This window comes from Nematolebias whitei, chromosome 14, assembly GCF_014905685.2.
Source record: "Nematolebias whitei isolate Nwh7 chromosome 14, NemWhi1, whole genome shotgun sequence".
Classification (NCBI taxonomy): domain Eukaryota; kingdom Metazoa; phylum Chordata; class Actinopteri; order Cyprinodontiformes; family Rivulidae; genus Nematolebias; species Nematolebias whitei.
The window spans coordinates 2,893,933-2,905,967 of NC_056511.1; the positions used below are offsets into that span (position 1 = coordinate 2,893,933).

General features: G+C 42.1%; 1 protein-coding gene across 1 annotated transcript in view; it reads right to left on the minus strand.

Annotated features, from left to right (window-relative positions):
- The window catches only part of LOC119420381 (polypeptide N-acetylgalactosaminyltransferase 10), a 107,402-nt gene that overhangs the window by 20,889 nt on the left and 74,478 nt on the right, over positions 1 to 12,035 (minus strand). The window contains exons 5-6 of the mRNA XM_037687766.1: positions 9,091 to 9,276; positions 5,974 to 6,157 (exon numbers count right to left, since the gene is read on the minus strand). Of these exons, the coding sequence (XP_037543694.1) occupies positions 5,974 to 6,157; positions 9,091 to 9,276 (370 nt within the window). The remainder of the gene's footprint in view (positions 1 to 5,973; positions 6,158 to 9,090; positions 9,277 to 12,035) is intronic.

Consider the following 12,035-nt stretch of genomic DNA (forward strand, 5'->3'; position numbering starts at 1 on the left):
CATGGATGATGATCACAACATGGATGATGATCACAACATGGATGATGCTCACAACATGGAGGATGTTCACAACTTGGATGGACAGATGGACGTTATTTCCAATTCTCTCTCCCTGCTCCTCAACGGGAGATCAAACTGGTGACAGTCGTCAGTGATGACTTCTGTCCATTAACTGGTTTAATGTGGCTCTTTGTAGCTCCAGTTTGCTTCATCCAGTTCCTTTGTAAGGATTTTTATTTTCATGCTTTCCACAGAGGATCTCCCGGATGGCTGTTTGAAACAAACCATCTGGACCGTCGAGGTCTTGAAGCTCCACGTCCAACTTTCCAGGGTTTGAACTTTGCAGCAAGAAAATATTCAGAAGGAAACATGTGCCAAATGTGCACATTCGTTTTAAAGACCTAATGCTGTAAGCCAGAGACGACCTCACCTTCATCTTGATGAAGAAATGAAACACCATAAGCGTTTTTTGTTTTAGTACTAAAATAAGAAATGAGTTTGTATTAGTTTATTTTCTTTACAAATACAGCAGCACATTTAGCAAAGAGCTGCAGGCATTCAGTCAAGGCAGAAAGAAGCTGAAATTACAAGAAGTGGAGAGAACACATTTTTGCTGAATTAGGCTGAAAACAGTTTAAATTAGCAGCAGGAAGCTGAAAGAAGCTGAAGCAGAACAAAATGTGAAAGGAGCAGAAAAAGGTTGTACACACAGCTAAAGATCTGAAGGATGGAAAATGAGCTCCATTCATTTTCTATGAGACAAAAAGTGGCAGAAAAAGCTAAATATTTCAAAAAGCTAAAGTTGCACCAATACCAAGAGTCTTAGCAGGATTATCCTGAAAGAGCCGAACGTTTTGATTCATGATTTGTTGAAATGACTTAAAAACTTTGGGACGAGAACCACGTTGAAAAACGTACGGGGAAAACGTGGATGACAATGGAACGAATGCTTCATAAACATTTAGGCTGTTAGGACTGCTCGAGCTTCTTTCGTCCATTCCAGCCTGCTGACCTTGACGGAAGAGTCAAAGCCTGAAGTCATGGTTTAATGAAAACCCAAAGGAGGGACGAGGAAGAGAGCGGACAGAAGAAAAGAACAATGTCAGGTGTTGGCATTGACAAAATAGTCAGTGGCAGATGAGAAGATGGATAAAATTGTAGAGGAAAGCGTTGAAACATTCATCCAGCTCAGAGATGGTCGGCTGCCTCGCCGTGCCTCATTCTCCACCGCAGCAATGTCAATCAGGAAGAAAATGAAATCTTTGTGACTCAAATTGAATTTGCACTGATGAAGGTCATTTCATTGAGCAAGAGGAGCAGCCTAATTCACAAAATGAGGATTGATTGGGATTGTTCCGTAGGCTATTTCTTCTTTACTGCCTTATCTTCTCGTCTCATTTTACCCAACTGTAACTCTAAAGTGTCTCTGGTGTTCAAACACACAAGTGTTGTCACTCAAGGACCCTGGAACAAAAGAGCTTGGCATCACATGATCAATGAGTGTTTGCTGTTTGTGAAATGCTTCTTCTGAAAAGTAAAGATTAGGCCTCAAACACTCAAAAACGTGACGTGGTTTGAAAGTGGCAGATTCGTCTTCGCACATGAACATGTTCATGTTTCTACAGTGTCTTGTGATGGAGAAATGACAAGTTCAAGAGCTTTTTCTTCTAAAATGAAGAGAGAACTTAGAGATCAGGTGGTTGAAGAGAAAACCACAACTTCTCGGCACAAGGCCCGGGCCGAACTTTTTCTCACAGCCGTCTGCACCGTGCTGTGTGATTGGTCAGAAGTTTGTGGGCGTGTTCGTCAATGCATCAATGCACTCGGACATTCTTCTGTACGAATCTTCTGTTGGGATTTCAGCTTTTTGCAGGCCCTTGAGTTTCTGGGTGGTGTCAGTGAGCAGCAGCTGGAGGTCATCCCACTAATTGGCTCCAGGAGTATGAGTCTGCAGAAGAGCTCCCCTCCCTGCTGGAGCATTACCTGCCAACTGGTATTTGCGCCTCCAGCCTTATAGTCAGGGCTTAATTTGTAAACTGATTGGTGCGGGAACAGCGGGCAGGCCGGGGGGCAGTGGGGCCCGTGGGTCCTCTCACAGAAAATTTTGAATAACAGAAATACCATTTCCTGCATTTCGGTGTATTTTAACGGGTTGTTATACATTAACATTTACTTACATTTGTAAACACAATAAAATTACTATTTTGGAGAAGAACAGCAGGTTGTGTGTGAATAGAGCAGCACCGATTCTGTCAGGTGTCCTAACCCCCCACTTCATGGTTCTGAGCTGAACTCTTCTCCGCTCCTGCTCCAGTCTCGTGGCACCATTGGAAGCACCTGAAGGATTCAGTTCTCTGTTGTCCAACTAAGGACAATCCATCCATCCATCCATCCATTTTTTATTAAAGTAAATTGGACTGTCTTTTTACATTTTGATCGCTGTTGTTTGAACAAATTAGCGCCATTGTTTTGAAATGTGAATAACATCAAACATTTCTCTCTTTGTATTTTTAATTTATTTTTTACAGTAAGCGTTTTTTTATTTATTATGTCTGAAATGTAGCAGGAGTTCAGGCACCTGCTGATGTTGTGCGTGCGCTCTGTAGAGCTGTCTGGAGACGCTGTGCATAACGTGCACTGTCCACAGGGCATTTATTTATTCTGTTGAATAAATGATCGTTTCTGTTTCGGGGTCTGAGGAGGAGAGGGGGTGTTTTTCAGTGCGCAGCACCGCTGAGTAGGGACAATATTTTGGAGAGGAGGAGGAGAGAAGGACTCCGCGCAGAACCTCCGTGCGTAAATGTGACCATCTGGAGCGTGCGAGCAGCTGGTTCGCTGCGTGTGCTGCGGCTGGAACATCCACTCCACAGAACTGGGTCCGCCAGGCTAAAAGGCAACATCTCCTCTCGTTGTATTTTTAATAAATAATCAAAATAAAAATTAGCGACGACTTTGGACTTTTTGGGGCGGAGCTGCCGGATCCGATCAAAGAGTTGCCGGAACACAACGGGTCAAAATGAGAGAGTTCCCTGATCTTGTTCCGGCAGGACCCGGCTCAAATTAACCACTGCTTCTAGTGATATTTTAAATAAATACTTACTTTCTGTTCTCTTTGTGCCTTTTCAGAGACTTGCATCCTGAGGCTATTCCCTGAGCCGCTCTCCTACCAACCTGAGCTCTCTATACTGGTTCCTTCCTGTGGATCACTTGTGGACTTGATTTCAGCTGCTCCTCCACCATCCAGCCACTAACCTGCCTAATCCTTTCACCACTGCGTCGTGCAAGCCTGGACCATCCTCGGTGGAGATCCTCTGCCCTCTCCTCAACGTCCCTGCAGGTTCTCTCTACTGTAAGATTCAAAGAACAGGATAACCACCATCTCTCCTCCATCCCCGAGTTTCCCTGATCCCTGCGCAGTACATAGTTTTCTTTCTTACTGTAAATAAATCACTTTTGTTATTTAAGAGTTTGAGTTCTGTTATCCTTCAGTCCATATTCTCTGGGTTCTCGTCCTCGCGACATCTTCAAACACACTAAACTAGTTTAATGGACAAAATCTCCTGGATGGAGATCGTGCACACATCGTGCACGGAATAGTCTGTCTGCTAAAAAGTGTGTCGCTCTCTTCATGACAGATCTGTGGCCAAACGGCGGCTGCAGGGACGGAGTGGAGACTCTGGTGGAAGAAACCCACGGTGACGTGTACTGCAGGGGGCGGGGCTTCCCAGGACTATGTACACTGTAGAAGCAGAACATGGACTCATCGATACTAGAATATTAGAATCAATACCTACAATCTCAGAATAATCATCTTTTAATCTGCAGATCTGTGTTCAGAGTCTCTAAGTTTGGAAAATGTGAGTCATTTTCCAGGTTTTCCCTGTTTTCCAGCATCACTGGGAACCCTGTTCGATGCTTCCTCTGCTTTTAAACAGTTTCTTGTTTTGTTTAAACTTGTTATCTTAATTAGCACTGCATGTGTACAGGATGGAAGTAGTTTGCTCTGAGCGAAGCATGAACTGCTGAAGTTTGGTTTTAGGCTTGATGTGGGAATAAAAGGATGACGGGAGATTGTTTGCAAACACTGAAAAGTTGAATAGTCAGAGGTAAAATCTAAAAGAAATCATAAAATTGCAACTGGGATTGTGTATAAACCATTAAAGATCTAAAAAAAAAAAAAACCCATGTTTATTCCCATAAAGTCCAATGTTGTGTGACTCATTTAACCTTTGAGTAATGGACCTGCTGTGTTGTCTCTTGGTAGAGATTCAAACAGGACCACTCATTACACAGAAATCCTGTTGGTTTCTATGGGGAATGCTTCAACAAATTTCATCTATGTCAACTATTTACTGCTGCAAAACGTCATAGCTGGTCGATGTTTGGATTTATTTTTGTACGGGTTTTTCCACAAGTTATGGGAGGAGCTGTGAATTTAAATTGTGATGCAAGTAAAGAACAATGGGAGAATAGTGAAAGGGTGCTGTGCAGGTTCTGTATTAACAGCCATCAAAAGTACCGTAATACAAGGACTATAGAGCATGCACACTAGATAAAAATATAAATAAATTAACAAAAATTTGTACATATATAAATACATGTTGTAACATGAGATATTTAGACTGAATTAAAAAAAAAACCCATTTAATTAAATACGTACTGGTAACATACACAGATACATACAGTAAATATTTTTTCTGAACAGTGCCGGCAACATGACTGGTTAAAAAAATACAGTAGCTTAACAGGACGTCAGTGATCCCCATCTTTATATTCCTCCTGCTGCAAGCTTGGGATCCACTGAGCAAAAGTTGCTATGCGCATGCAGGGCAGTCCCCCCTCACATGTTCTGCCCATGCAGGGCAGTCCCCCCTCACATGCTCTGCCCATGCAGGGGAGTCCCCCTCACATGATCTGCCCATGCAGGGCAGTCCCCCCTCACATGATCTGCCCATGCAGGGCAGTCCCCCCTCACATGATCTGCCCATGCAGGGCAGTCCCCCCTCACATGCTCTGCCCATGCAGGGGAGTCCCCCCTCACATGATCTGCCCATGCAGGGGAGTCCCCCCTCACTGCTCTGCCCATGTAGGGGAGTCCCCCCTCACATGTTCTACCCATGCAGGGCAGTCCCCCCTCACATGCTCTGCCCATGTAGGGGAGTCCCCTTCACATGCTCTGCCCATGCAGGGGAGTCCCCCTCACATGCTCTGCCCATGCAGGGGAGTCCCCCTCAAATGTTCTGCCCATGCAGGGGAGTCCCCCCTCACAGTCCCCCCTCACATGTTCTGCCCATGCAGGGGAGTTGCCTCTCACGAGGAGGAGGAGGGATCCCTCCCCCAAATTTTTTCCTCCCCTCCCCGTTTCATTGGTCCACTGTGACCTGTTCGGTAATTTCATTGGACAGATTTATTTTTAACCTTTATTTATACAGGTAGTCTCCTTGAGTCAGGAGGACCCACCGCCCCAAGAGAGATGTGTATTGTGCAGCTCTGTGAGCACCAAGCTAAATGTTTTTGGTGGCAGGAAGCTCGTTAGCCCGTCAAAAAACAAAACATAAATTAGCCGCAGCGTTCAAATCCATGTGAAAAAGTAGCAGCTTATAGACTAGAAATTACGGTAAAAGTTTCTTCATTTTAAACTTTTTTGTTTGAATTATAGAAGCATTTAATTTAATCTAAAAAGGCTCAGACTCTCAGACAACACTCTTCTGTAAAGGTTTCATTCATCATTGTTGAATTAATTCATTAAATTGAGTGTTAGTGGCTGTGCCACGTGCAGGTGATCATGTGTGGCAATGTGTGCACTGACAAAAGACCCAAAGTGAATAAACGAGATTACAAGGTCCTGTTCAACATTCAGATGAAAGGTTTCAACTCCCACTGGCCCCGCAGATGTAGGCACTTGTGACACAATCAGAGAATCAGGATAAAACGCCTGTGCCAAATAGACGAGTCAGAAAGAACTGCACTCACTCGAACGGTTCACTGGGGTCATCCTTCTGCAGCTCCGCGGGGATCGGGATGCGTTTGTAGTACATTTCCCAGTCGAACGCCCCTCGCATGGCGTCCCCCGCCTGCGTCTCGTAGCCAAAGTTGTCATGGTCAATAACGTCGATCATTGGACACACGATGGTCTTCCTGTTCTGGGCGATCCGGTCTGAGAGGAGAAAGAAGCAGGCAGACATGTTGGCAGAGGGTTAACGACGGCAGACTGAGATTCAGGGCAGAGAAATATCTGCTCTCCGCTCGGCTTCACAGACGCCTGGAAGCTGCTGGGCTAACAAACACCAGACTTTCACATGTACAGAAATCCAAGAAGGGAGTTTATAAAATGGGAATTTAAATCTGTTGGTTATCAGACGTGTCAAAGAATTAAACAGCGAGGCAGGAAAAAGAGCTACTTGATGTTCAGGTTATGACTAAAATTAGTAGCTAAAATATTTTCTCACACTAATGTGACCTTGAATTAAAACATAAGGAAAATCTGTGACCGGCTGCTACCTACCACATGTTTGTTAGAAACAGCTAAAGTGACACAAAATGGTCAAACATTAAAGTCCAACATCCACCGTTATAGTCCCAAGAGCTCTTAAGGGATAATCACAGTTGTAGAATACAATGGTCATACGTTTGTTTGCATCCGGGTCATGCGAGTGTTAAAAAAATGTACACAAACAACTCAAGGAAACACCCGAACATACAGCTGATGGGTAGTGAAGGCTGAAGAAGTCATGCCAGGGACCAGACACAGGCAGGAGTATGTATTCACAGGCAGGAATATGTATTCACAGGCAGGAATATGTATTCACAGGCAGGAATATGTATTCACAGGCAGGAATATGTATTCACAGGCAGGAATATGTATTAACAGGCAGGAATATGTATTCACAGGCAGGAATATGTATTAACAGGCAGGAATATGTATTAACCGGCAGGAATATGTGCTCACAGGCAGGAATATGTATTAACAGGCAGGAATATGTATTCACAGGCAGGAATATGTATTAACAGGCAGGAATATGTATTCACAGGCAGGAATATGTATTAACCGGCAGGAATATGTGTTCACAGGCAGGAATATGTATTAACAGGCAGGAATATGTATTCACAGGCAGGAATATGTATTCACAGGCAGGAATATGTGTTAACCGGCAGGAATATGTATAAACAGGCCGGAATATGTATTAACAGGCAGGAATATGTATTAACAGGCAGGAATATGTGTTCACAGGCAGGAATATGTATTCACAGGCACGAGTATGTATTAACAGGCAGGAATATGTGTTCACAGGCAGGAATATGTATTAAAAGGCAGGAGTGTGTATTCACAGGCACGAGTATGTATTAACAGGCAGGAATATGTATTAACAGGCAGGAATATGTGTTCACAGACAGGAATATGTATTAAAAGGCAGGAGTGTGTATTCACAGGCACGAGTATGTATTAACAGGCAGGAATATGTATTCACAGGCAGGAATATGTATTAACAGGCAGGAATATGTATTCACAGGCAGTGAGCTCTTCCCCTCTTTCCTCTTCTAAAACAAATATTTAATCTTCCACTTCCTCATCAAAGTCCTCACTCTGTCACAAACTCCAGTTTATATATTTTTTTCTCTGCCTCTTCTGGCAGAAGGTTCTGACTCTACAGTTCCGTCCACTTCTGGGTTCACGGCTCCACCCATCACGTCAAACAGAAGCTGCAGCTTCACGTTCAAAAGTCGCCTCATTGTTTCGACTCACACTGAAACAACTAAACACTGACCACACTACATTAACTAAACACTGACCACACTACATTAACTAAACACTGACCACACTACAGTGCCCTCGAGAGCATCTACGATCATGCTCACCGCTCTCGCCTCCCCCCTCTGCAGAATGTCAACATCACTATGTGCTTGTTTGTGCGAGGTGTTTTTTAATATCAGAGTTTTTTCTTCTCAGGCAGGAAAAAAAAAGTCTGATAGGAATTTTTTCGCCTCCAATTCCTACATGTGTCCAGTTTACCACTTTTATTGTCTGTCCAAACAGGTCTCACTTGTAAATGAGTCTTTGAGGCTCAATGTGACTTATCTGTCTAAATAAAGGTTGAATGAAAAATTACACCCCAACTATAAAATCCAAACACGCTAAATCTCTCAAACGTCATGACTCACTCCCGCTCTCGCTGTGTCTCTATCGCCACAGGTTTAGTCACAAATCGTCACCAAAATGATGTTTTTAAAATCAGTTTGTGATACTTTACAAACACTGCGACAAAACAAACGTACATGTTTCTTTACCATGTAATGTTTTTTATCACTGCATCATAAGTATCTACAACTAATATTATATCCTAAAAAATAGGTTTACAAATATTTATTGTGTATACAAGGTATTGACTTAGTCTGAAATGTTTAATATAACAACTCTACATGAAATATATAGGTGGCACATTTGGCTCACTATTTGGTAAGAAACTGGTCAGTTTTGTTTCCCTTTCACCCTTAATTAATGCATAATAAACAATTATTAACGATTTATAAAATGTTTATAAAGGAATAAATAACCTATCTATAAATTATTTAGCATCTATAAGGGGAGCCTTATTGTAAAGTAGTACAAAAAATAAGACATTAAGATTTTAGAATTATTTTTGCCTGGAAAAACAGAAAAAAAAAAAACCCAATACGAATTAAAGATGAAGATTTCTTGAAGAAGCCGCTGCTGTCTTTCTTCACAAAACGTACAATAAGGTTTAAGAACTAAAGTTAAGATTAGGGTTTCATTCAGTCATTTCATATTAACTTATAAAGTCAATAACTTAAAATGATCATGTTAACTAAAGTTATATATTTAAGCTTTGTAAAATAAAGTTTAACTTAGAACTTAAACAATAGGTTTCAAATGTTTAAAGGAAGGTCTTGTTGGTGAAAATGCTCTGAGACAAATCATTTCTTGTTTTAAACACAAAAGCTTCAAACGTTGCTACCGCCGGTGGTGGTCAGAACCCCCTGAACTCTAAAACCTGAGGTTTGTTTCCGTGCCTTTGCCCAGCTGTATGTAGTAAACTCATTTCAAATAAAGGTTCAGGAAGTCTTCCTCACCCAGCAGAGGAGGCAGCCAGTTGATGTTGGCCTCGCAGTGAGAGTCCAGGAAGGTGATGACCTCGCCTTTAGCCATGGAGGCCCCGAGCAGCCGGGTCCTGATCAGACCCTCCCTCTTCTTGGTCCTTAAGATGCGAACCTTCGGCAACTGCACCATGTACTCCTCCAGCGCCGCCTTAAGGTGCTCTGAAACGAGAAGAGGAAGCAGAAATCATCAGATCAGTTCAAAGAACAGATGATTTCTAACGTTTGTCTTCTAACATGCTTGTTCTCCTGTAGACCTCTACATCAGCACACACTCATACCAGTAAAAAAATTGTGACGTTTTGATATCTTACTCCAGTTATTAGACAGGATGTCTGCCTGAAGAGAAGAATCCAACTGAGAGCATTGTTAAAATAATTAAATCAATATTACCATATCGATTCGGACAAAAACCAGCGCTTCTAAAATTATCATGTTTTACCAAACTTCATAAAAAGCCTTGTGCAGTTGACTCCTCTAATGATCTAATCAGTAGATAAAAGTATAATATCTGTGAAAATACAGTGAACACAGCGCTGAAAGTGAACAATAACAAAAACCTAAAACTGTTAAAACAGCAAAAACAGTCACAATTACAAATCCCCATTTATTTTAATGAAACCAAAAAGTTTTGATATCCGAATGGTTAGCAGCTGGAAGTTTGTTGAAGCGGTTAATTTCTGAACGATGTGCAAAACGAAACCACAAAGAGGAAAACAATTGTGTGAGTGATGACTCGGCATGAAGAAGACCACAACACGGAGGGAACGGTCTCCACGTGAGCGGTACGTTTGCAAAAAACTAAATTAAAATAATAATTTAAAAAAACCAGCAAATATAATGAAACCCAACAGAGCAGAACTCCACTGGAGAAATTCAGAATGAATTCAGAAAGTTGCTGCTGCCAGTGGCTCTTTAGGGTTGCCATGGTAACAGCACACTTGTGTCTGTCACTCCCTGGCAGCAGGTTTACAGTGTTTTACACAGGACGAGTTCCAGCGTTGAAGAGAAGAGTCGGTGGAAGTCACTGAGAGTTTGGGCGTGACCATTTCACACACACTGTGGGATTTGAGAGAAAACCAGAATACACACTGGGTGAACAAACACACAGACATCTACATTTTGATCTATATAAACTAGAAGAACTGTAACTTTCTGCAACATTTAAACGTTGACTGATGTTCCAGCTGTTGGAGGTGCAGAGCTCCGAACAGGCTCGTTTTGACAAAAATCACGAAGCACTGCTAATAAAAGGTACAGCACTTGACTGCCATGTGCGTTCCACACACAGATGGAATTGGTTATTTGATTTTTTTAACTATAGCACTAATAAATCAAACATTATGACACAAACAGAAGAAAAACAACGATAATAGGGGAGCTTCAACGCCACCCTTAAAAAGGCACAATCAATCTAACCCAACCCATTAACGCACGTTTTCCTCAATATTTCATCAGAGCTGCCTTTGACAGATCAATCCTGCCCCAAATGGAGCCTTTAAATCTTTCTGCTCAGACGCCAACCACATTCTGATGAGTCAATAAATGGAGAAAGTGAAATCTGGAGCTTAAGATTGCCTTCTTTCACCGCCTGGCCGCTGTCATACAGTCCCAGAGCTGCCGACGTCACCAAGAAGCACAACTGAAGACCTGCACGCTCAAGGTTTGTAATCCGTTCATCTCATTTCATCAGGAGAAATCAGCTAATCCCACCAATCATCTGCTTCAGTCTGAACTTCGATGCTCAGCATCTTGGTGAAATGAATCTGCCTTTTAATGCCATCTTGATTGGAGAAAAGTCTTAATAAGACGCCATATGGACCAAAGCAACAACGCTCATCCACACAGTCCAGTCCACTGCAGAGACGGATCATCAAATTCATGAAAAGAGACGCGCACAGGACTAAAACGATCGTCTGACAGACAACTCTGCTTCAGCTTCTTTTAATTCCTCCGTCTGCTGAAAAAATACAACCTGTTTAACTGCATCCTAAGCTGCCGTCTACAAAAAGGATGTTCACTGCCGTCAAGCTGCCTTCAAATGGTCCGTTCAGATTATTATGTTGTTCAACTCTCTGACGCTAGATGTGTGACGTTCCAAGATTTAAACTGCACAACACTGTTACTGATATTAACGATAACTGGATACTGATGTAGCATTTCATCTTTTACATGACCATTCACATTGGCTTTGACCACATATGGTTCTGATGTAGTGCTACTTGTTAAAAAGACTAGCGCCGGGCCAGACTGTCGTAAAAATAAAATAAATGAATCAGATTTGGGACAGCTTGCCCTGCAGTGTGAACGAAGCCTTAGTTTCCTTCTGTTCTCTGTTTGTAAACCTGAAAGCTTTAATAGGAGGAAATAACTTTTTTTGCACAATACCAGAAAACTGGTTTCATACTGTTAAAATACGAGATATAGCAGGTTTGTCTAACATGGACAGTGGTTCTCTACCACAAAAGAAACCTTTCTACACATTCACAAATTAACTTCTGACTAAAATCCAGCTGCTTTAATGATACCGTCATCATTAGCGCACGTTTTATTTTTTATTGTGCACCTTTACTCTTTCTCCCCACTATTCCTCTCTTTTTCTTTCAATCAGCTTTATTCTCTCAAAGTGTCAGTCCTGTGCAGCCAGGTAAAGAGCCTGCAGCAGGTGGACCACCTGAAGCCTCCACAGATGAATTCATCTCCCTCCAACCTCAGCCTCGGCTCTTCTGCGAGTTATTTATAATTGAGCCGGATTAAATGACAGCTAATTGTTTCAAGTCAAACAACATGGACAGTGTTTGGACTTGAGCAGAACCAGTCGTCACAGTTTAAGCTCATCTCTAAGGGATTTTAAACTACTGTTAGGTTCAATGCTGATATAGAAATTATTATTTTAATGCTTTTATGTCAATCTAGACTTA